Source organism: Mchenga conophoros, linkage group LG18, assembly GCF_057382185.1.
Source record: "Mchenga conophoros isolate Kocher_MC1m ecotype Shallow Benthic linkage group LG18, M_conophoros_male_GT1.1, whole genome shotgun sequence".
NCBI lineage: Eukaryota > Metazoa > Chordata > Actinopteri > Cichliformes > Cichlidae > Mchenga > Mchenga conophoros.
Window position 1 is genome coordinate 266,281 of NC_140543.1, and position 23,113 is coordinate 289,393.

The 23,113-nt window shown below is 39.8% G+C and overlaps 3 protein-coding genes across 8 annotated transcripts; 2 read left to right on the forward strand and 1 right to left on the reverse strand.

The window, feature by feature from the left end:
* The first annotated feature begins 2,618 nt into the window (after positions 1 to 2,618).
* LOC146552740 (uncharacterized) lies at positions 2,619 to 7,606 on the forward strand. Of its 6 annotated transcripts, XM_085254255.1 has the most exons (14): positions 2,620 to 2,763; positions 3,450 to 3,475; positions 3,778 to 3,863; positions 4,012 to 4,044; positions 4,141 to 4,230; positions 4,642 to 4,713; positions 4,822 to 4,910; positions 5,023 to 5,125; positions 5,380 to 5,482; positions 5,562 to 5,614; positions 5,725 to 5,803; positions 6,025 to 6,521; positions 6,719 to 6,912; positions 7,021 to 7,606. In XM_085254255.1, exons 2-14 carry the CDS (start codon positions 3,469 to 3,471, stop codon positions 7,163 to 7,165), a joined length of 1,551 nt encoding a protein of 516 aa, XP_085110381.1. In that variant the 5' UTR covers positions 2,620 to 2,763; positions 3,450 to 3,468; the 3' UTR covers positions 7,166 to 7,606. The 6 variants fall into 6 exon arrangements, with proteins under 6 accessions (XP_085110379.1, XP_085110383.1, XP_085110381.1 ...); XM_085254253.1 differs by having other exon boundaries at positions 2,619 to 2,763; positions 3,450 to 3,863; XM_085254254.1 differs by lacking the exon at positions 2,620 to 2,763 and having other exon boundaries at positions 3,356 to 3,475.
* A 745-nt stretch (positions 7,607 to 8,351) lies between these two features.
* LOC146552741 (uncharacterized) lies at positions 8,352 to 19,274 on the forward strand. The gene is made up of 7 exons (XM_085254445.1): positions 8,352 to 8,512; positions 9,217 to 10,044; positions 11,607 to 11,707; positions 11,977 to 12,073; positions 12,447 to 12,557; positions 13,006 to 13,172; positions 17,963 to 19,274. Exons 2-7 carry the CDS (start codon positions 9,250 to 9,252, stop codon positions 18,423 to 18,425), a joined length of 1,734 nt encoding a protein of 577 aa, XP_085110571.1. The 5' UTR covers positions 8,352 to 8,512; positions 9,217 to 9,249; the 3' UTR covers positions 18,426 to 19,274.
* A 1,129-nt stretch (positions 19,275 to 20,403) lies between these two features.
* On the reverse strand, positions 20,404 to 23,107 carry LOC146552742 (uncharacterized). The gene is made up of 7 exons (XM_085254448.1): positions 22,892 to 23,107; positions 22,529 to 22,631; positions 22,397 to 22,449; positions 22,207 to 22,285; positions 21,489 to 21,985; positions 21,098 to 21,291; positions 20,404 to 20,989 (listed from the first exon to the last, which is right to left on the reverse strand). The coding sequence occupies exons 1-7, from the start codon at positions 22,892 to 22,894 to the stop codon at positions 20,845 to 20,847; spliced, it is 1,074 nt and encodes a 357-aa protein (XP_085110574.1). The 5' UTR covers positions 22,895 to 23,107; the 3' UTR covers positions 20,404 to 20,844.
* Positions 23,108 to 23,113: the final 6 nt, after the last annotated feature.

Sequence of the window (23,113 nt, forward strand, 5' to 3'; positions counted from 1 at the left end):
GGCTGGCTTCCTCCTTTGGGCAAACGCGGACATTCGCCCCAGCGCGCTGCGTTCACAACACTTCAAAAAAAGTTTTTTTTTTTAAGTTGCTGCCCAGCGGGACATTATACGTATATAGATTTATACACACGTCAGTGGGATTTTTAGTTATTTTTTCACAGTTATTTTTATTAATCCCTCGGGTGGGTTCCTCTGGGAAATTCGATTTCCAAAAAAGCACAGCACCGACAGAAGTTACAGAGTTATACACACACACATATATATATAAATACAGAGACAATATAAATAAAATATACGAAGGGGATAAATAGAATAAATAGGAATAAAAATAAAAATACAAGTGAATTGCACATTTCAAGTATTGAGTCTATATCAATCTGTATTACAGATTGATTAATTTTCTTATTAATTCTTAATTTGCTTATTTATTTTTCATATTTTGTGTTAAAAAAAAAAATAAAGAGATTTGCGAAGATTGGAATTTTTTAACCATGCCTTTCTTGTGGAAAACCTAATGCGGCCCAGCCTCACCCAGACTCTGCCTCCAGCGGCCCCCAGCTAAATTGAGTTTGAGACCCCTGTTCTTATGCATTTCTGACTAGAGCTTTTTTCGTGTGTCTGACTCTCTTCTGACTACAAATATGTAGGACTGCTTTCTTTCATTTGCGCAAAATCTCTCAAATTAGAAACATCCTGTTTAAGAGTGATGTTGAAAAACTAGTTTATGCATTATTACTTCTAGGCAGAACTACTGTAATTCATTATTATCAGGCTGTCGTAAAAATTCCCTGAAACACCTTCAGGTGACCCAAAATGCTCCAGTAAGAGTACTGACAGGGAAAGAAGGACCATATTTAAGAAAAAAAAATCCAAAACAAAGAAGTGAGAGTTCAGGAGGCTAGCGGCAGAGACACAGCAGTTAAGAGGGCTGACCAGGAGGCTGGCAAAGAAAGACGGAGCAGATCTGGAGGCCGACCATGACCATAAAGATCCTCGGCTGACAAGACTAGAGACCGTTGTCAGTTTATACGTCAAGGACCTCCTCAATCACACTAACACTTCTTCTGTAGAGGAAATAGAGTCTGGGGATGAGGTATATGAGTCTGGGCACTGAGGCAGTCTTTGGTGGGAGGACCCCTAGGGAGGATTTTTATGAGAATCAGCACCCCCAAGTCTGAGGCCATGTTCCTCAGCTGGAAAAAAGTGGAGCGCCCACTCCGAGTTAGGGATGAGTTGCTGACCCAGGTGAAAGAGTTTATGTATCTCAGGGTCTTGTTCACGTATCATGAGAGAGGGGATTTCTTTTTTGATTCCTTTTGTCTGTACATTCATGTCCTTGGTTTCGGTCATCTCTCCTGATCTTATCATTCTATAGGAATGTATTTAGGTTTAATGAGAGTAAAAGAATATTTAAGCGTTAACATGAAGTGGAAACTTGAACATTTAAGTAGTTGTTCATGCTTTGAAGCAGCTAGAAAGAAGAATTAAACTGTCTAATCCAGGGAATAATTGTATTAAACATAAAAAACCTTTAATTTAAATCCATCCATCTAGAATTTACAAGTTTAAGGCTTGGTAATTTAGTAACATCACGTAAGATCATGAGATGAAATCTATTGGGCCGAGCTAACTGCGGTAACGCGTTGACGCCATGCAGCCCCATGCAGCGGGCGACCCGCATTAACTCGCTAACGGAGATTTGCCGAGTTAATGCGGTTATGGCGTTAACGTGATTTTAACGAGACTAACGCTGACAGCACTAGAAAATCTAGAATAGAAAATGAAATTATCATGGTTTTGGTAAGAGAAATTAAAATTACCAAACTGCATGAAACTGAACATTAAAACAAAACGTTAAAGGGAAATTTTCATTTGTATTTTTTTCTTCCACACAGTCTTTTTGGATAGCAAGGATTGGAGTGTGTCAAGGTTAATATATCACATTTATCTATACCAGAGTTGCAAATGTTTAACCGAAAACCAAAGGCACATTCTGTTCTTCTACAAATCCTTACCATATCCAAATTCAAACGTTTGAACTATCGAGCCAAGCGACCCGCAGAAAATAACTGCTAAAGCACTTGCAGAGAAACTGGACAGACTGCAATGTGATAGAAAAGCTAAATTAAATAAAGCTAATCATCTACAAGAGAGTATATGAAAATAATATCTATATTGTAAGTACATCACTAGATATAGATAATAGTATCTATATCTATATGGTTCAAGCCTCAACTAATGATTCTGTTGCTTTGTGTAATGAAGCAAGAACTATTCATGGTTCTTTGATCTGTGTGTTACCAGATGATGAAAATGAAAAGCATGAAACATGGTTTAAAGCAAAAACAATGTGTTATGATGAGTTTATTTATGAAGTGAGTGAATGGTTATCTGGTTGCGAACATTTGCATTTAAAATATTGGTGTTGATGATGGTGTTAATCCAGAGGACAGTGTTTCAAATGTGGCTGGTAAGCCTTCCATCATTAAAAGGTCAACTAGTGGTAAAATAAGGACGATCTGATTTCCTCGTGTCAGCATTGTTCCCACATCATCATAATTAATGTTGTTCCAGGTTCAACATTGCAAGTGACCAATCACCTTCTTGTGACGTAATTCCTTTGCGACTTCGAAATACCCGCCTTCGATTATTTCGAAATACAAGTGAAGAAGCGAAAAACCGCCGCCTGTCCGCCGAATTTGAAGTCAATTCGCCTGTCCGCCGAATTTGAAGTCAATTTAGGATACTTTCCTTTAATAAACGGTAAGCATTATACATATGTTCCTCACTTGGCTTGCTGTTTGTTTGCTAGCGATAGGCTACTTGACGACAGCATTAGCTAACCAGTGTTCTCTAGACCAGCGTTCCCCAACTTTTTGGGTGTTTCGTGGCCCGGGGGTTGGGTCAGGCAAAATTGCAGTAGCTTCCCTGATCATTTTACAAACATAAGTGAAGAGAATCTGGACTAAAAGGCCTAGACTTATGGTTGTGTGCTGAATCTATGAATCAAACTATCACCTGGAAACATAATTAACTGGTCCATAGCTGTGAAACTGGACATGAGTTCTTGATTCTATGGAGATTAACAGTAATCCAGAAATTTACAAATTTGTCCTGGTACATCGCGTAAATGTTGTCCCAGGGACATCGCGTAAATGTTGTCCCTGGGACATTGTGTAAATGTTGTCCCTGGGACATCATGTAGAATTTGCCCTGGGACATCGTGTAGATGTTGTCCCTGGGACATCGCGTAAATGTTGTCCCTGGGACATTGTGTAAATGTTGTCCCTGGGACATCATGTAGAATTTGCCCTGGGACATCGTGTAAATGTTGTCCCTGGGACATCGTGTGATAGCTTGTAAATAATGGAATGAAAATTATTGATTGTTATTAACTTGTGAAAAAGAAGTGTAACAAATCCACATGTTATGTTCTTACACCCTTACAGAAACTGTGACTCCTTCACAATGTCAGGTAAATGTCAACTCATGTTGAATAATCAACCAATCAAGCCTTTTATTATCACATGCAATGTTACACGTACAACTGCAATGAAAATTTCACCCCCTTCTGACCATACATATATTGCTTAAACATCACATTGGGAAGACAGGTCGGAAACAGTTAGGAAGGTCAGAAAACAATTTAATTAATAGATGAGGAGGAGAAAAAAGAACTACAACCAGACAAAGCTCCTAGAAGACTGAAATGGATGATGGTTGCAGCATGCAAAAAGAAAATGATATCTGTTGACTACAGCATATGCTTTCTCACAGATTACCTTGTGGGAGTAGCTGGACCAAACTCTATTGGTATTTCAAGTTTGAAATCCCTGTTTGACCAGACTAACATTTCAGATGAGGTACCTCTTGACATAAAAATCCTTTTATGTTGTCATAAAACTAATGTTAAATTCTGCTTTAAATACACTTTATTGTACAATTTACTTAATGAATCGTATTCCTTAGTTCTGTTTTTATTTATATCTATTTATTTATTTGTTTTATAAGGTAATAGATGGCCTAATCTATTTGCAGTGTGAGGTATGTTGAAAAGCTTGTTTGATCATAATGACATAGCATGTTTACGTTTTTTGTAATGTATTTGAAAACATAGGTGTATTTATGTTATTTTTATAGAATTTCCCTCACATTTATCCAATACCAAGCCAAATCACTGGAAAAATTTTGGATGGGTCCACAAGAGCACAAAGTGCATACTTTTTGAAGGTATGACTTGGACTGTGGTAACTATGTTCTTATCACAAAGGGTTTATAAGTTGCCACTATAAACAAACAGCATTTTCCAAAATTGAAGCCTTGTCAGAAGAACCTGAAAAATACCTTTCTGAAACCTTTTCTGTGTAAAGACTTGTTCAAAAGCAATGCACACAGATTAAAACATTTCTGTCTTGGCCAACTGATAAAGAACACCAAAAATTGAGTGGTGCGTGTTGAGTCTGTGGTCTTGATTTGTTTTGTACACACTATAGAAATTAATTAATGTAAACCAAAAATGACACTTTCTATATGTTTGTGTATCTGCAGAATTAATTACAAGTCTCACCTGACAAGCTTTTGCAGTTTTGCAGTGTCATTCTTGACAGAAAAACATACTTGTCACATTATTTTTATTTCCAGAAAAACATCTTTCAGATGTATGAGAAATTGATTGGAGCCTGTCTGGAAAACGGCAGCCACTGGACCTTGTTTGTAAGTTGCACAGATTTTGCACTCTCTCTAGTGCATGATACTTTTCAGTGTCCCTCATTAGGAAAGCTCAAGGCCCAAGCCTACCATATCCATCTTTTTACAAAACAGTTTTGTGACATACCCAAGAGGACCATAGTCTATATGAATTCATTTGGCGAGTCGGAGGTCAGAAAAAGTGCGGTGTTGAAAAACTGGAGGTAATTAATTAACATATTTAACATAACATATTTAATTTAATTGAAATCATTACCGAACGTGGTTATTGATTTCTCTATATGCTTTTTATTTGTAATAACTGCGATCTCTCAGCTCATTTGCTTCAGCAAGAGGCTGCGCTGGAGAGTGGACCTTGTCACATGTGAGCCACCCACATCAACAGGATGGGAACTCATGTGGAGTGCATGTCATAATGGTACTGAAAACTATAGCTTTAACCTATATAAGTAATGTTTACATCTTTGCCTATTCAGTTTTTAAAGCCTTAGAGGCAGGATGGTAAAATCTCAATTTTTTTTGTAGATTGAACCATTTCAGCAGTAATGCTTTGCTTTGGTTGCTCTGTTTTTTTTTTTTTTTCTCGGGGGGGGTTAAAAACAAACAAACATTTCTTTGTTAATCTAATTCTTTTTGTTCTTTTTTTTTTTTTTCTTCTTCGTCAATTATTAGTTTGCCCAATCTCTCATTGACGGTAAAACACAAGTGGAGGAGTACAACACTGAAATCACAAAGCTCAGGTCCCGACTTTGCCACTACTTATTTTCCTCAATAGGTAAAGATAAAATGAGCTGCCTTCTTTTTCTCTAACATTGGAAAATGTAACTTGTACTTAAACAAATTATATTTTGCAGATCGAACTAGGAAGTGCAGTCAGTGCTGGTGTGTGATTGCAGCCAAAGACCGGGTACACTATGACATGTCCTTAGCCATATAGATTGTTTATTTAATGGACTTTGTTCATTTGTTTTTTGTTTGTTTATTTCTTCTTCTTTTTTTTTTTTTTTAAATTCACAGGTGCAGTGCCAGAAATGTGGTGCATACAAGCACATGCGTTGTTCAAAGTCTGTTTGTGGCATCTGTATCTTCTGTGAGAGTAAGTCACAATATAACTAAACAATGTCCAAAAATGTTTAAAGTGAAATTTTTTTTCGTAATTTTGCCTTTGCACACCAGGACTGTGTAATTAAAGTGGACGTTTCAAGATCCAGTTTTTACACAAAACTATTTTAGACATAACTGTGTCGTATTGTGGGGATTTCTCTTCACAATTAAATTGATATAGTGCTGTTTATATCATTCTTCTTTATGTAACAGCACAGTGCAGCACAGCAGAGGGAAAGGAGTTGTGCAGCATAGTGGGTGGCTATACAGGAGGAGCAATAGAAGTAGCCAGTGAAGAATGTCATCAGGGAAAGCATCAGGCAGCGAATGACAAAGGAAAAGTTCCTAAGGGAGAGAACATCTGCAGCAAATCGACAAGTAACAGTGAGATAGGAAGACTGACAGTCAGAGATGAAGGTACACAGACTGAAAGAGATGAAGGTACACAGACTGAAGACAACGAAAAAGAAGCAGAAGTATACGGCACAAGTCTGAGTACAGATAATGCTGCTGCTGATGATGTTGACAGGATCGATGCAGATACAGAATTCCAAACTGATTCAGAAGGAACTAGTACAGTTTACAGAGTGCATGGTCGCTTATCTGTACCAAGCTCAAAAAAGAAAACCTACACAATAACAGAAGATGAGATCAAGCGCAGAATCAACGCAGAGAACATGTCAGTTCATGTTTTCAGAGGTTTGATTGGGGTAGGTATACATTTCGTGATTTTGATGTCACCTGAAATAAATCCGGGTTACTCGTATCAATGAAGTGACAATGTGGCTGGAAATTGTGCATTTGCTGCAACATATACACAATTACACCATGTAAACAAAAGCATTTAACTTTGTGCGCGTGTGTGTCTCTCTCTGCTCTTTTGGTGTTTGCACTTTTTCTTTTTTAGGGCCGTAAAGCCAAACTGCCCGCAATGATTCTTGACAGGCCTAAGAAGGCCAAAACTAAAGTAACAGTGTTTAGTGTTCTGAGTGAAGAGGAGGCTGGGGAGCTAGCCCTCGGGTTTGCCGGAAGATTGGCCTGCGATGTCACAACAGACATGGTCTGTAAAGGCATCGACCATTCAAGTGCTGATATGACAAAGTAAGTTAATAAAACAATATGAAAGTTGTATCTTTTTTGGTATTATTTGTCATTTCCCCGTATTTGGGTTATTGGTGTAACATTGTTAATCTTACTTTCTAATAACAGACAGACTCTTCTCAAAATCCAACACAATCTTAAACATGAGCTGACTGATTCCTCAACCTTCAGTTTGCTGACACACACCTTTGGCCCCGCTGCACTGGATTCTGTCATTTCATTCCTGTGTGAAAAACTTGATCTTGTCTCTTAAATAATGAAACCTTTTGTGACTTTTGTTTGTTCTGTAAATCAGAATCTTGAAAATTGTTCATTGTTGTTCTAAGTTTGTGTTAACTATTTGGCAAAAATGATTGGTTCCTAATCCAAACAGCATAATGACTGTTCTAACACATATCTTAAAAATGCTACAAAGAAAGAAAATTATCACATATGTTTCAATATGAATGTAATTGTGTCACACTCGGTTTGTAGTAGCTTTCCTGTTTTATTTTGAGTTTTGGTATGTTTACACTGTTATTTTTATTTCCCGTGTGTTCGTCTTCCCTTATTAGTTTTACTGTATTTAATTAGTCTGATTTAATAACTTATAATTATTTACTTTCCAGTGTGTATATATGCTCCTCGTTTGGATTATTGTTTGTTTGAGTTCTGCCTGTCTTTTCTATTAAAGATTTGGACTTTTGGACTATTAGTGGACCTCGTAGGTTTTTATTCTGTTCAATTGGTAATTGACTGGGTTTAATTTAGTGGCCTGGAAAACAGGCCGGAGGGGTCTGGTCATTTTAACCCCCTAAGACCCGAAATCTTCCATGGCATGCATTTTTAATTTCTCTTTGATATTTGGGCCGATTGGAACCCGATGAATGTAAAAAGAAAGAATTACCAGGTTTTGTTTTTCTTTACCTAATTTTTGTTTCTGAGAAAAATGAGAGCCACATATGAGGACATTAATTTGAAATTTCGATAGAACAGTTGCAGTATAATGTCCTCATAACTGTATATCAGGCACTTGTTGATCAAGATTTAGTATTTTGGTCTAAATAACCCAAAATGTGATGTCCACATGTGTGGACGCCAGGCTGGAGTAAAGTGTTAGAGCTATTTATACCTATGTAAACTTTGATCTGTGTGTTACCAGATGATGAAAATGAAAAGCATGAAACATGGTTTAAAGCAAAAACAATGTGTTATGATGAGTTTATTTATGAAGTGAGTGAATGGTTATCTGGTTGCGAACATTTGCATTTAAAATATTGGTGTTGATGATGGTGTTAATCCAGAGGACAGTGTTTCAAATGTGGCTGGTAAGCCTTCCATCATTAAAAGGTCAACTAGTGGTAAAATAAGGACGATCTGATTTCCTCGTGTCAGCATTGTTCCCACATCATCATAATTAATGTTGTTCCAGGTTCAACATTGCAAGTGACCAATCACCTTCTTGTGACGTAATTCCTTTGCGACTTCGAAATACCCGCCTTCGATTATTTCGAAATACAAGTGAAGAAGCGAAAAACCGCCGCCTGTCCGCCGAATTTGAAGTCAATTCGCCTGTCCGCCGAATTTGAAGTCAATTTAGGATACTTTCCTTTAATAAACGGTAAGCATTATACATATGTTCCTCACTTGGCTTGCTGTTTGTTTGCTAGCGATAGGCTACTTGACGACAGCATTAGCTAACCAGTGTTCTCTAGACCAGCGTTCCCCAACTTTTTGGGTGTTTCGTGGCCCGGGGGTTGGGTCAGGCAAAATTGCAGTAGCTTCCCTGATCATTTTACAAACATAAGTGAAGAGAATCTGGACTAAAAGGCCTAGACTTATGGTTGTGTGCTGAATCTATGAATCAAACTATCACCTGGAAACATAATTAACTGGTCCATAGCTGTGAAACTGGACATGAGTTCTTGATTCTATGGAGATTAACAGTAATCCAGAAATTTACAAATTTGTCCCAGGGACATCGCGTAGATGTTGTCCCTGGGACATCGCGTAAATGTTGTCCCTGGGACATCGCGTAAATGTTGTCCCTGGGACATCGCGTAAATGTTGTCCCTGGGACATCATGTAGAAGTTGCCCTGGGACATCGTGTAGATGTTGTCCCTGGGACATCATGTTAAAGTTGCCAGAGACATACCATATGAAAGTTTAGCTTCTTTTAGCCCCTGTTTGTTTTATATTATTTTATATATATATTTTTTTTAATATTATATTTAATATTTACATTGTATTGCAAAAAACCCCAAAACAAGTTAAAATGAATTAATGAATATTGACTAATTAAACCTTCGCTATTTTTCCACCAGAAATGGACGACATAATTAGAAGAAGTGTTCTGAATGACGAAAAAAAAAAGAACTGGAAAAGACACACAACTTTGTGTGCATGTGTCACAATGCCAGGAGGACCCATTCAGTGTTGTGTTAGAAAAATTGAACTCATTAACCCTTCATGGACATTATAAATGTTTAACTGTTGCCTCAGGTAAAGACAGGAAAAGAGACTATTACAAATTCAACTGCATCAGAGCTGGGGAAAAAAGTCGAAACAGCTACAGAGCAGTGGGCTGTAAGGCCTATGTTTCATTTAAAGTACTCAAATGTTGGAAAGACCACACAGTCATCGTGCAGCGTACATATGATAAGCATGATGGGCATGATCCTTCGGACCCAAAAGACGCACATTTCAACAATATTTCCAGTGATTTGAGGAGGAAGATTGAGGAACTGCTTTCCCTTGGAACTAAGCCAGCCATCATACTAACCGAATGTCATAAATGGGCCAAAGAACATGGACACAGAGATCTTCACAACAGAGAGCATTTTGTCACACCACGTGACATTGACAGTGTTAGAACCTGCATGATGAGGAAGAAGCACTTTAACTGTGGAGACAGTCAATGTGTACATACCTTACTTAATGGAAAACATCAAGAACATGTTCTCTTCTATCAACCATACACATCTGACCAAGAACTAATGATTATTTTGCAGACACCTGTAATGAAATCAAACATGGAGAACTATGCAAAACAGTTAGTATTTGTTGACACCACGCACTGCGTTAACCAGTATTCATTTCCCTTATTCACACTTGTTGTAAGAGATGATCATGGGCATGGAGTCCCTGGCCCTGTGCTTCGTACGTCGCTTACTACATCCAAGATCAAATGAAACATCCAAGACCAAATCATCGCGCTAACTCTGAGCTCGCTATTCCGGTTCCCCGAACACACCTGTTGTTGACGATTAGTATAGCTGGATGAAGTAATGTGAGATCACTGGGTGGCCCAACAGGGGCTACGCATCGATAGTAGAAACATTGATCGGCAACCCTTTGATTGGTCGGCGAAAATGTCGAAGGAGCGCGCTCGGTATTTTTCGGCAGCAGAGCAAGAACTCTTGAGTGAGGGATTTCAGGAGTTTCAGAGTTTAATTAAAACGCAAGGGAACACTGCAAAGGCTGCAAAAGCAAGGAGAGAGGGCTGGCAGAAAGTTGCTGACAAATCAAACTCGTAAGTAATTTAATAATAATAATAATAACAATAATAATGGAGTGGATTTATATAGCGCTTTTCAAGGCACCCAAAGCGCTTTACAATGCCACTATTCATTCACTCTCACATTCACACACTGGTGGAGGCAGCTACGGTTGTAGCCACAGCTGCCCTGGGGCAGACTGACAGAAGCCAGGCTGCCATATTGCGCCATCGGCCCCTCTGGCCAACACCAGTAGGCGGTAGGGTAGATTTATCATATCACACCATATTATCCAATATTATATTACATTATATTATATTATAATATGTTATATTATATCCCCTTTCACATTAGAGCCACAACAGGACCCACTAGAACATGGGAACAAGTAAAAGTGAAATATAAGAATATTCTACAGAATGGTAATATTTATCACTTATATTGCTTGTCGTCTCTTGGAAAGAGACCCTGGAATACTCTGTTTGTTTGTTCATAACAGCAACCAAGAAAAGGGCAGAGCAAAAAAAAAAAGACAGGTGGTGGTCCTGCACCCCCTCGTCAACAAGTTGGTTAAGTGAATAATACCCTCACGGGAAAATCGATATCTCTCTATGAGCACACTGTCGCGCTGAGCTAAAGGATCCTGTCTGTCCCGCAATATACGCTGAATTCTGAGGACTATCCTTATCAATCTTGCACCTTCCGCAATGGGTTGCTCGCGTAAACGGACAGGATATGACTGCGACAGACTTCCCAAATCCACCTTCGCTTTTATAGCCGTGGTCTCTCATCTTGATTACACGAAGTAATTTACAATTACTACTCTGAAATATGAATTACATCTGTAATAATCACATACATGTAATAGAATGTTAATAGTACATTTCCCTTTTTTAGGGAATGACCTGTATGTATCTGTGTGAAATCAATAAAAGGATCAAGTGCTGCATTATCTTTAGTTACATTGATGTTATTTATTTATGGTGAAACAGTGGTGGAATATCGCTGTTGCTTTCGTATGAATGACGCGGACATACCTGCGTGGCCGCGATCTAATCCTGTTTACATAAAGTAAACCTGCTCCCCAGCAGGTTTACGCTTACGGCTCTGTTGCTATGACAGCAAGTCCCGGATGGGCTTCGGGGAACCGAACGATCCAGGATCACGCGAAATCGTCAACAATCTCATCCAGCTAACTCACTTAGCGCGGTATGAAGAACAGGCCCCCTGTGGCCTATGCTATTGTCAGCAACGAAAGTCAGAAAACCCTGGAAACTGTTCTTGGAATAGTTTGTGAGCATTTCCCAACTTCCCCGAGGTAAATAATACATTGACAGCTATTAATTTTGAAATAATTCCTTTTCAAAAAAGTTATAACATGCCAGAATCTAATGCTATAGCTGCAGCATGGGCTGCAAAAAAACTTTCCTTTCCAGTTGTTAAAGTTATTCCTATAGGCTGTATGCAGTATTTTATATATCTACTTGTGAGTTGAAATGTTTAATTTGGCATTGAAGTGGTGCTTTGAGATAGCAAAAACATTTTCATACTGTTTAATCTCATTTAGTGTTTTCTTTTTTTCTGTAGAGCATTTATGGTTGACAAAGACTTTGCGGAAATAAATGCTTTGCAGAAGGTTTTTCCAGAGTCAGCTATCCTTCTATGCTGGTACCATGTCTTGCAGGTAAACCACATTGTTTTCTTTTCACGTTGTCTAAGATGCACCTGAAACACATTTTTACAACAGGGTCCTGTTGTTATGATTTGCCTCATTGTGATATTCACCTACTCAGGTTAATGAATATAAAGGGATAAAATGTTGAGTGACTATGTCCATCCATTTAAGACCACAGTGCACTCATCTTCTGGTGGCTGCTTCCCAAAGCTCTTTTTGACATTTAAAAATATGTTTGCCTGGTTGATTTCTGTAATGCACAGGTCCTCTTGTCCAGTGAGTGACAAAGTTATTTTTGGACGTCAGCTTTCTTTTATGCTTTTTGTACAGCTGCTCCTCTGTCTCTCTCTCCAGATTAACTTTTTTTCTCTTACATTCACAGGCTGTTAATCGATGGCTTTCAAAATCAGAGTCCGGGGTCCATGGGCTTTCTAACACCCAAAAGAGAAATGAAATCATTTCTTTCTTTTGTAAGCTGAAAGCTTGCACATCTGTAAGTGTAATTTGTCTATTTCACATTTTGATTTCTTGATTACACTAAGAGCATAATAACTTTCAGTTGCTAAAAAAAGTTACAGAGAGATACAAAATAGATTTTTGAAACAATTTCTAAAACTGGCTTCTTATCTTGCTTATCAAAACAAGTACTTAAGCTGTGCAGAACATCATTGTGTCACCCACTGTGCAGTAGAACTTGTGAGTGGGATTCTTTCACAGACAGATGCTGAAACCAAATATGCTTATAGGTTTAGTGTTCCTTCTTAGCCATTGTAAGGGAAGAAATAATTGCTTCTTAATACAAAAACACGACATATTATTAATAACTTAAAATTCTTAATGTTATTCAATAAAAGGAAAAGGGCTTCAATACATAATATTAAAGATTTCAATAGGTCTGTTAAATGGATTGAAATATATTCTGTTGCATCCAATTCTCTTAGGAGGACGACTTTAAAGCCACATCAGCAGAGTTCTGCCAGACATTTAAGCAATACCCTTTGGTGTGCCAGTATTTTCAGAAGCACTGGGAAGGCATTGGCCACATGTGGTGTGACTACGGCCGTCGCTTCAGTCACGCTCGTTCTGAAACAAACAATGTGATTGAAAGGTATGATTTATTATTTTGACCTCATTCAATTGTATTGCTGAAAAAAAGATATTATGCTTTAATCCAAGAGGCTAAACTGAGTAGGTTCGTCATGTCATTGCCAGAACAGGTTTTAGGCAAATCCTTTAAATTCTAGCAGCGTTTTTTATGTTATCACAACAAAAAACAGAGTAGGTGGATTTGCCTAAATCAGCTAAACCGGCACAGAGCATTCCTTTATAAAAGACGTGTGCCCAGACATCCTCCAGCTTCTGTCTCCTGAGGGGCACCAGACAGGGATGCCCACTCTCCCCCTCACTTTTTGCAATTTTTATCGAACCTCTAGCAGCAGCATTTAGACAGGCTACAACAATTAAGGGCATAAAATGTAAGAACATAGAACATAAAATCAGTCTCTATGCGGATGATGTGTTGCTTTTTCTGCAAAACACACAAACCAACCTCTCTGAGGTAATTACTTTAATAAACTGGTTTTCAAGAGTTTCAGATTATTCAATTAACTGGCCAAAATCTACAGTTCTCCCCATTAACTGCTCCTTCCATAATTCTTCCTCTGCCCCACTGCAATCCGGAAATATTAAATATTTAGGTATTAATATCTCTCCTAAGCTTTCAGACTTAACTAAACTAAACCACATCCCACTTCTAAAGAAAGTAGAAGGCGATCTGACTAGATGGAAATCTTTACCCATATCACTCATGGGAAGGGTCGCCACTATAAAAATGATGATCTTGCCAAAAATAAATTACTTATTTTTGATGATCCCTAACAAACCATCACAAGATTGGTTCAGATCTCTGGATTCATATATTTCCAAATTCCTTTGGAAAGATAAACCCCCGCGTATTAGCTTAAAAACGCTACAAAGAACCAAGGATAGAGGAGGATTAGATCTGCCTAATTTTCACCAATACTTCTTAGCCAACAGGCTTCAGTTCATCTCAGAATGGTTAAAACATACCTTCTTAGTTGAGCCCTGGCTAGATGTTGAACAGGCACTATGCAAGGATCTAGAGATTTCAGACCTACCATTTATTAGCTCAAACATCAAAAGACATGAATGCTTTAAAAGTATCAACATCAGCTTTTCTCTAACAGCATGGTGGGAGTTTCTAAAAATAACGGAGTCTTCATTAATCCCATGCAAACGTACACCTATCTGGAATAACCCTGACATATTACAAAACAATAATATGATTAATTTCCCAGAATGGAGTTGTAAAGGAATTAAATACTTAGAACATATATTAGAGGGAACAGAATTTATTCCATTTGACAGACTAGTTGAACAATATGGGATCAACAAGACAAGGTTTTTAGAATATCAACAAATTAAATCCATAGTAAAAAAGAAATTTAACCTCAGTCAAGTTGAATTACAAACACCACTAAGTGCGGCACATTTTCTTACTCTTAAATCCCCCAAATTATTATCTAAAATATACAGAACACTTTCTAAATTAGATGAATCAATATCCCTTCCTACTGCAAAGTGGGAAGCAGATTTATCAGTCAACCTAGACCAAAACTTCTGGTCTCAGATTTGCTTAAAAACTTTTAAATTAATTAAAAATCCCAGTCTGCAATTAATACAATACAAAATACTTCATAGAGTGCACTATACAGGTCATCGGATGTTCAAGATGGGCTTTACATCTTCCAACAACTGCTCACACTGTCAAGGCAATACACCAGACAATTACATCCACGCTCTTTGGTTCTGTCCACCAGTGCAAAAGTTTTGGCGCGAGATATGTGAAGACTTATCAAAATGTCTGAAATGTAACATTCCAACCTCCCCCTTAGTGTGTTTGTTGGGCAGCTTAGATAATGTCACTTCAGAAAAGAATATAGCCCATATGATCTTCACTGCCCTATGCATAGCCAAGAAAACAGTCCTCATGAACTGGAAAAATAAAAATAATCTTAATTCTAACCAATATAGAAATTATCTATTAGATTACATTAGTCTTGACACAGCCTCTGCCACCACATTAGATCAATTGCTCTGGGCCCCTTTTATCAGCTCCATCACCTAGTGGGGGTGGGGGGTCATAGTTTGGTCCCGCCTTCACTGTTGTGATTGGTGAGGGGGTAGGGACAGGCTTAGGGCGCCGGGGGGTTCCCCGGAGGCATCTTCCTTGGGGGGCTCAACCCGGGGTAGCGGTCACGTCCGGTTGAGGGCTCTGTTGGCTCTCAGGTTACTGTTTCCTCGCGGCTGCGTGCAGCGGGGCTAGGGGAGGGTCTGTGCTGACGGACGCGGGTTACTGACCTGGCAACCTGGCTGCCCCTGGGTGGGTCCGGGATGGGCGTGAGGTTCTGGGGGCGCTCCGTCTCTGGGCTGGGGCCCGGGCCGGGCCTCGGGGGCTCGGGTCCTGGTTGGTGTGTTGCCGGGGTTGTGGGCGGGTGGGTGCATGGGGGCCCGGCCCTGGAGCAGGGTGCCGCCGGTGCATCGAGCCGCCTGGGGGGCTCTTCAACTGGTGGGGGGGATGGTCACATCTTGCAGGAGCTTTCTTCTCTCAGGAACTCTCTGCAGGAGGGGGAGATACAGGAGAGGTGGAGGAAGATCTCAGCCTGGGCGTTTACCGTCTTATGTAGTCTGGAAGATGTGTGGTTGGTGGGGTGGGTGCAGTTTTCTCTGTGGTGGGGTTGGGTGGACTGTCCAGGGCTCTGTGGAGCCGGGGGGCGCTACTGCACTGGGCCCCGGTCTGATGGGCCTGGGCCCCCCTTCCCTGGCGGGTCGCGGAGGGTGGGAGTGCCTACTGGGGTCAGCGGGGGAGCTGGCCCCAGGGAGGGGTTACCTGCCCCTCCCTTCCTTCCCTCCCCATCTCCAGCTGCCTCCCTCTTCCCGCTCCTCCACAACCACCCACACATGCAGGGCCTTGGAGTAGGGGTATGTCACCAGGGTGCAGAGGAGGCTACCCCCCCCCGTCCCCTTCTGGCTGCCTCTGCCTCAATTTTATCCCACAACTTAGACATTCACATTATTCACACTCTCATTACACATACATATAGGATCTTGGGGGTGGGCACAATCACGGAGTCCAAATCACCATCAGGGTGTACACCTCACCCCTGACGTCGTTGCCCACCTCTCAATTTTAAATACACTTAGTCATTGAGGGTTAGCAGGAGGGACTATGCGCTTACCTGCTGCTCCTTGGCAGGTAGCTCCATGCCCTCCTGGGTTTTAATTGCACCTTAGAACACATATGCATCAACACTACAATGAGCGGGTGGAGGGAGGTTTGGAGTCTTCTCCCACCCCCATTCTCTGCGGCCTGCTGGAGCGGGAGGGCTAGTAGGAGGAGTTGGCCGTCCGACTGCGGTCTGGGGTGTGGGGCCTCCCTGCTGCTGCGGAGTCGGGGTGGTCTGCCTCTCCCCACCGCAGGGAAAAGGGTAACACCACCTGGGTCTGGGTGCAATTCCCCCCTCCAGGGGCAAGGGTACCTAGACCCGGTTTGTAGAGTACGCTTGGGGAGTGTGATTGTGTGTACAGCGTCTCTTTATGTCTGTCTCCACGTTGGTTGAGTGTGGAGTGAGTACATATGAGAGCATGAGGGTGGGAATGGATGTTTGTGTCTGTGTGTGCCTGTATGTCTGTGTCTATATGTCAGGTTGGGTATCAGACGCCACCTCTCTGGGGACACCTCAGGCCCTCCAAGGTTTGGAGGCCTATCTCCACCCACCACCACTTCCCCTGCCGGTGGCGGACTCCCTCAGGTGTCGGTGTGTTGGTGGTTCTTTGTGTCTGGGGGTGGGCGTCCGGGTACACACCGGCTCACTCCTTGGCGGCCGCTTGTCGGGGCCTGGGGCTCGCTCGGGCCCCTTTGGAGGTGGGGTGCCCCCGGCCTCTCGGCCTAGGGCTCGGTCACTCAGGCGCAGCTGGGGGCCGGCGGAGCTCACGGGCGCGTCACTGCAACTCCCCCTGACTTCTGCTCCGCGGCTGCTGGGCGAGCCCTCATCTGGGACTCTCCTCAGCTCTTACTGGGACAGTGGCGCGGCTGCCCCTCTGTTGGTCTTCCATGGTCTCTTGTGTTCTGGGGGCCTCTGGATGTCTGGAGTTTTGATCTCCTCCATACCCGCTTCACACCCTGGAGGACGGGGCTGTGGCCCCCCCACACTCCCTAGCAGATCATTACATGGAGAAACCTTTGGAATGCAAGCATGCTGATCCACACAGGTATGCACACATGGGTATTCACAGACGCGGACTAAAGCTTTCTTGGCTGCTGCCTCAAAGCACACTGTGCGCTGTCTATCTTGCGTGCTGCACAATATCGTTTATTACTTAGTAAATACTGATATCTATGACTAGCTAGTTTATTGTGATGGTGCTTTGTTTTCTCTATTATTATTTTGCTCTTTGTTGTTTGCTGTCTCCTCTGTTTGTTTTTGTTTGTTTGTTTTTTTTTTTTTCTCCATACAGGTGACCCAGGAGTTTTTTTTTTTTTTTTTTTTTGTCTCTCTTCCCCCCCCCTTCTCACCGTCTCTTCTCCCCTTTGGTTTTCTTTCTTTCTCTCCCCCTCTCTCTCTCATTCATTCCCCCTGTCCTATTTATTAAAAAAAAAAAAAAAAAAAAAAATGACAAAGGATGAACTGAAGCTCTGCCATCACGTAATGTCGCATACTGCTGTTTCTGATGTCATTTAAAAGAAGAAAAAAATATATATATATAAAAGACGTGTGCAATAGGTATTCCAATTTTTTTAAAAATAATACAGTCTTGATTAAAACTTTAAATTCCTTCAATTACAGTTACTAATCATTTCAAATAACTGTTTTTCAGATTTTTCCACCGCCTGAAATACCAGTTTTTATCTGGCTACAAGAATAGGCGTCTGGATGATCTGATTGAAGTGCTCCTAGGGAAGGCCGACGACTACTTCTCAGTCATAAAAACCCTGCAAGATGTGGGCCGCATGAAAAACAGGTTTGCTGACACCTTGTCTCAAGTTTCAGACTCTGCTTCAAGACTGATGGAAAGTGGTTGGGCTCTTAAAATTACAGTCAAGAACAGCCATGGAGTTAATGCATATCAAGTCCCATCTGAGTCAAGAGAAGACATGGTGTATGATGTCTGCCCTGTTGAGTCCTACTGCAACTGTACATATGGCTTACGAGGACTTCTTTGCAAGCATCTAGTGTTACTTGCAAAATTAGCAGAGGCTGACAATGACATCTATCCAAACATGGAAACAGACCTTGGCAAGAATTGCAGTGAAAGAAAGGCATTACTTTGTACACTGTGAGGACTTGAAAGTGATAAAAATGCCAAGTTTGTTTGGAAATCTGTGTTTTTTTGCATCGGCTGAAACACTTCAGTGCACTTGTTGTACGTTCTCTCACTATAACACATGTGCTTGCCTGAAGGTGGCTTGTAGCCATTTTAAACAAATGAAAAACTCTCTGAAAAGTCCTCTATCAACTTTGAATGACACTCCTGTAGTTGAAAGCACAGACAAAAAATGCACAGAAGATGCAGTTGGAAAACTAAATGCTGTTTTAGACACAGTTAAACAGTGGGCATTCATTCCAGAGGGTATTACTGCAATGATAGATGAACTGCATACAAATGTCTTAAAAACAAAACAAGTAGGCAAAAGTATATGCCAGTACGAAATAAAGATGACAGATAATGCACGCAAAATTAGGCCATTGTATTCTAGCAAGAAACGTTCGGCCAGCATCGACATTCCAACAGTCTGAAAATGAATGTGAACAGTCGATAACCACTGAAAGAGAGACATCCTCTGGAGAAAATGAAAACCTTTTGGAATACAAAACAAAAAAGAGAAGAGTTAAAGCTAAGTATATGCACAAGTAGACTTTTGTGTGACATTTCAAAGGGACTGCATCCATTACTTCTGTTTATTGAAACCTAAAGCTGAATAGCTGTCTTAACTTTCTGCCAAGGAACAGATGAAAAGAAATTGTTTGGTCTCTCAAGCAGTTGTTATTTATGTGTGTTATTCATTACTTTGGCTTGGTTGCTGTTTTTGATACAAATTCATCTGTGCCCATTGTAATATTTTCATATGTTACTATTTTTATATTGCTATGCATTATAAATAAAGGATTACTTATTACTATTAAAGGTCTGCATTTGTAATTGTTGGTATTATTTATAAAATATGCGCTCTTAAGTTTTTTGCTCCATAAAACGATACCTGTCACTTTTTGGACATAGAGTATCAGCTGTTGAGAATCCTGGCTCATACAAAATAGAAGTAAAAGGTTTCAACATCCAGCCTTTTTATGATTAAATACAAAGTGTAATAACAGAGTTATTGGGGTGTGATTTTGTTAATAGTTAGTCTTAAGTATAAGTTTAATAGTAATGAGTAAGAAAATATAGCCAGAATAATGGAATGAGACTAACACCTGACCTCACACTGAGATTTGGTATGAAGTGGCATGTTTGTGCTAATGCTGACATTGGGGCTCAGAGTTCCTCTGTGTGTATATATTTGTGAACGTTAACTTGGCTAATGTCCAAGGGTTTGACTGCTTTCCTGTTGGATTGTATCACAAAGAACAGGGATAAGAGCACCAGTGGCCGTGCACACCCTCATCTCTCTCCTTCACCCGATCATTAGTGTTGGAAACCGGCATTAGCTCAGAGTAGATTAGACTTCAGTATATGCAAGTGATTTGATTTTATGATTATTTGATTCAGTTTTTTCTGTGTTCAAGCTCAATTACTTTAATAAAATATGTTGAATTCAAACAAATAAATAAACTGTGGACATTACCCTTTTAAACCTTTCTGAAACAAGACAGGTAAAAACCAGTGTATAAAAGTTTACATAGGTATAAATAGCTCTAACACTTTACTCCAGCCTGGCGTCCACACATGTGGACATCACATTTTGGGTTATTTAGACCAAAATACTAAATCTTGATCAACAAGTGCCTGATATACAGTTACGAGGACATTATACTGCAACTGTTCTATCGAAATTTCAAATTAATGTCCTCATATGTGGCTCTCATTTTTCTTAGAAACAAAAATTAGGTAAAAAAAAACAAAACCTGGTAATTCTTTCTTTTTACATTCATCGGGTTCCAATCGGCCCAAATATCAAAGAGAAATTAAAAATGCATGCCATGGAAGATTTCGGGTCTTAGGGGGTTAAAATGACCAGACCCCTCCGGCCTGTTTTCCAGGCCACTAAATTAAACCCAGTCAATTACCAATTGAACAGAATAAAAACCTACGAGGTCCACTAATAGTCCAAAAGTCCAAATCTTTAATAGAAAAGACAGGCAGAACTCAAACAAACAATAATCCAAACGAGGAGCATATATAAACACTGGAAAGTAAATAATTATAAGTTATTAAATCAGACTAATTAAATACAGTAAAACTAATAAGGGAAGACGAACACACGGGAAATAAAAATAACAGTGTAAACATACCAAAACTCAAAATAAAACAGGAAAGTTACTACAAACCGAGTGTGACACAATTACATTCATATTGAAACATATGTGATAATTTTCTTTCTTTGTAGCATTTTTAAGATATGTGTTAGAACAGTCATTATGCTGTTTGGATTAGGAACCAATCATTTTTGCCAAATAGTTAACACAAACTTAGAACAACAATGAACAATTTTCAAGATTCTGATTTACAGAACAAACAAAAGTCACAAAAGGTTTCATTATTTAAGAGACAAGATCAAGTTTTTCACACAGGAATGAAATGACAGAATCCAGTGCAGCGGGGCCAAAGGTGTGTGTCAGCAAACTGAAGGTTGAGGAATCAGTCAGCTCATGTTTAAGATTGTGTTGGATTTTGAGAAGAGTCTGTCTGTTATTAGAAAGTAAGATTAACAATGTTACACCAATAACCCAAATACGGGGAAATGACAAATAATACCAAAAAAGATACAACTTTCATATTGTTTTACTAACTTACTTTGTCATATCAGCACTTGAATGGTCGATGCCTTTACAGACCATGTCTGTTGTGACATCGCAGGCCAATCTTCCGGCAAACCCGAGGGCTAGCTCCCCAGCCTCCTCTTCACTCAGAACACTAAACACTGTTACTTTAGTTTTGGCCTTCTTAGGCCTGTCAAGAATCATTGCGGGCAGTTTGGCTTTACGGCCCTAAAAAAGAAAAAGTGCAAACACCAAAAGAGCAGAGAGAGACACACACGCGCACAAAGTTAAATGCTTTTGTTTACATGGTGTAATTGTGTATATGTTGCAGCAAATGCACAATTTCCAGCCACATTGTCACTTCATTGATACGAGTAACCCGGATTTATTTCAGGTGACATCAAAATCACGAAATGTATACCTACCCCAATCAAACCTCTGAAAACATGAACTGACATGTTCTCTGCGTTGATTCTGCGCTTGATCTCGTCTTCTGTTATTGTGTAGGTTTTCTTTTTTGAGCTTGGTACAGATAAGCGACCATGCACTCTGTAAACTGTACTAGTTCCTTCTGAATCAGTTTGGAATTCTGTATCTGCATCGATCCTGTCAACATCATCAGCAGCAGCATTATCTGTACTCAGACTTGTGCCGTATACTTCTGCTTCTTTTTCGTTGTCTTCAGTCTGTGTACCTTCATCTCTTTCAGTCTGTGTACCTTCATCTCTGACTGTCAGTCTTCCTATCTCACTGTTACTTGTCGATTTGCTGCAGATGTTCTCTCCCTTAGGAACTTTTCCTTTGTCATTCGCTGCCTGATGCTTTCCCTGATGACATTCTTCACTGGCTACTTCTATTGCTCCTCCTGTATAGCCACCCACTATGCTGCACAACTCCTTTCCCTCTGCTGTGCTGCACTGTGCTGTTACATAAAGAAGAATGATATAAACAGCACTATATCAATTTAATTGTGAAGAGAAATCCCCACAATACGACACAGTTATGTCTAAAATAGTTTTGTGTAAAAACTGGATCTTGAAACGTCCACTTTAATTACACAGTCCTGGTGTGCAAAGGCAAAATTACGAAAAAAAATTTCACTTTAAACATTTTTGGACATTGTTTAGTTATATTGTGACTTACTCTCACAGAAGATACAGATGCCACAAACAGACTTTGAACAACGCATGTGCTTGTATGCACCACATTTCTGGCACTTCACCTGTGAATTTAAAAAAAAAAAAAAAAGAAGAAGAAATAAACAAACAAAAAACAAATGAACAAAGTCCATTAAATAAACAATCTATATGGCTAAGGACATGTCATAGTGTACCCGGTCTTTGGCTGCAATCACACACCAGCACTGACTGCACTTCCTAGTTCGATCTGCAAAATATAATTTGTTTAAGTACAAGTTACATTTTCCAATGTTAGAGAAAAAGAAGGCAGCTCATTTTATCTTTACCTATTGAGGAAAATAAGTAGTGGCAAAGTCGGGACCTGAGCTTTGTGATTTCAGTGTTGTACTCCTCCACTTGTGTTTTACCGTCAATGAGAGATTGGGCAAACTAATAATTGACGAAGAAGAAAAAAAAAAAAAAGAACAAAAAGAATTAGATTAACAAAGAAATGTTTGTTTGTTTTTAACCCCCCCCCCCCCCCGAGAAAAAAAAAAAAAACAGAGCAACCAAAGCAAAGCATTACTGCTGAAATGGTTCAATCTACAAAAAAAATTGAGATTTTACCATCCTGCCTCTAAGGCTTTAAAAACTGAATAGGCAAAAATGTAAACATTACTTATATAGGTTAAAGCTATAGTTTTCAGTACCATTATGACATGCACTCCACATGAGTTCCCATCCTGTTGATGTGGGTGGCTCACATGTGACAAGGTCCACTCTCCAGCGCAGCCTCTTGCTGAAGCAAATGAGCTGAGAGATCGCAGTTATTACAAATAAAAAGCATATAGAGAAATCAATAACCACGTTCGGTAATGATTTCAATTAAATTAAATATGTTATGTTAAATATGTTAATTAATTACCTCCAGT

Coding starts and splice junctions, on each gene's coding strand:
- LOC146552742 (XM_085254448.1), bottom strand. Junction 22,450..22,528: donor CTACTTATTTTCCTCAATAG/GTAAAGATAAAA, acceptor TATATTTTGCAG/ATCGAACTAGGAAGTGCAGT. Junction 21,292..21,488: donor TTTTCAGAGGTTTGATTGGG/GTAGGTATACAT, acceptor TTTCTTTTTTAG/GGCCGTAAAGCCAAACTGCC.
- LOC146552740 (XM_085254253.1), top strand. CDS start 3,714: ATGATGGTTGCAGCATGCAAAAAGAAAATGATATCTGTTGACTACAGC. Junction 4,231..4,641: donor AAAGTGCATACTTTTTGAAG/GTATGACTTGGA, acceptor TTTTATTTCCAG/AAAAACATCTTTCAGATGTA. Junction 5,804..6,024: donor CATCTGTATCTTCTGTGAGA/GTAAGTCACAAT, acceptor TTTATGTAACAG/CACAGTGCAGCACAGCAGAG.
- LOC146552741 (XM_085254445.1), top strand. CDS start 9,250: ATGACGAAAAAAAAAAGAACTGGAAAAGACACACAACTTTGTGTGCAT. Junction 12,074..12,446: donor GCTGGTACCATGTCTTGCAG/GTAAACCACATT, acceptor TTACATTCACAG/GCTGTTAATCGATGGCTTTC. Junction 13,173..17,962: donor ACAAACAATGTGATTGAAAG/GTATGATTTATT, acceptor ACTGTTTTTCAG/ATTTTTCCACCGCCTGAAAT.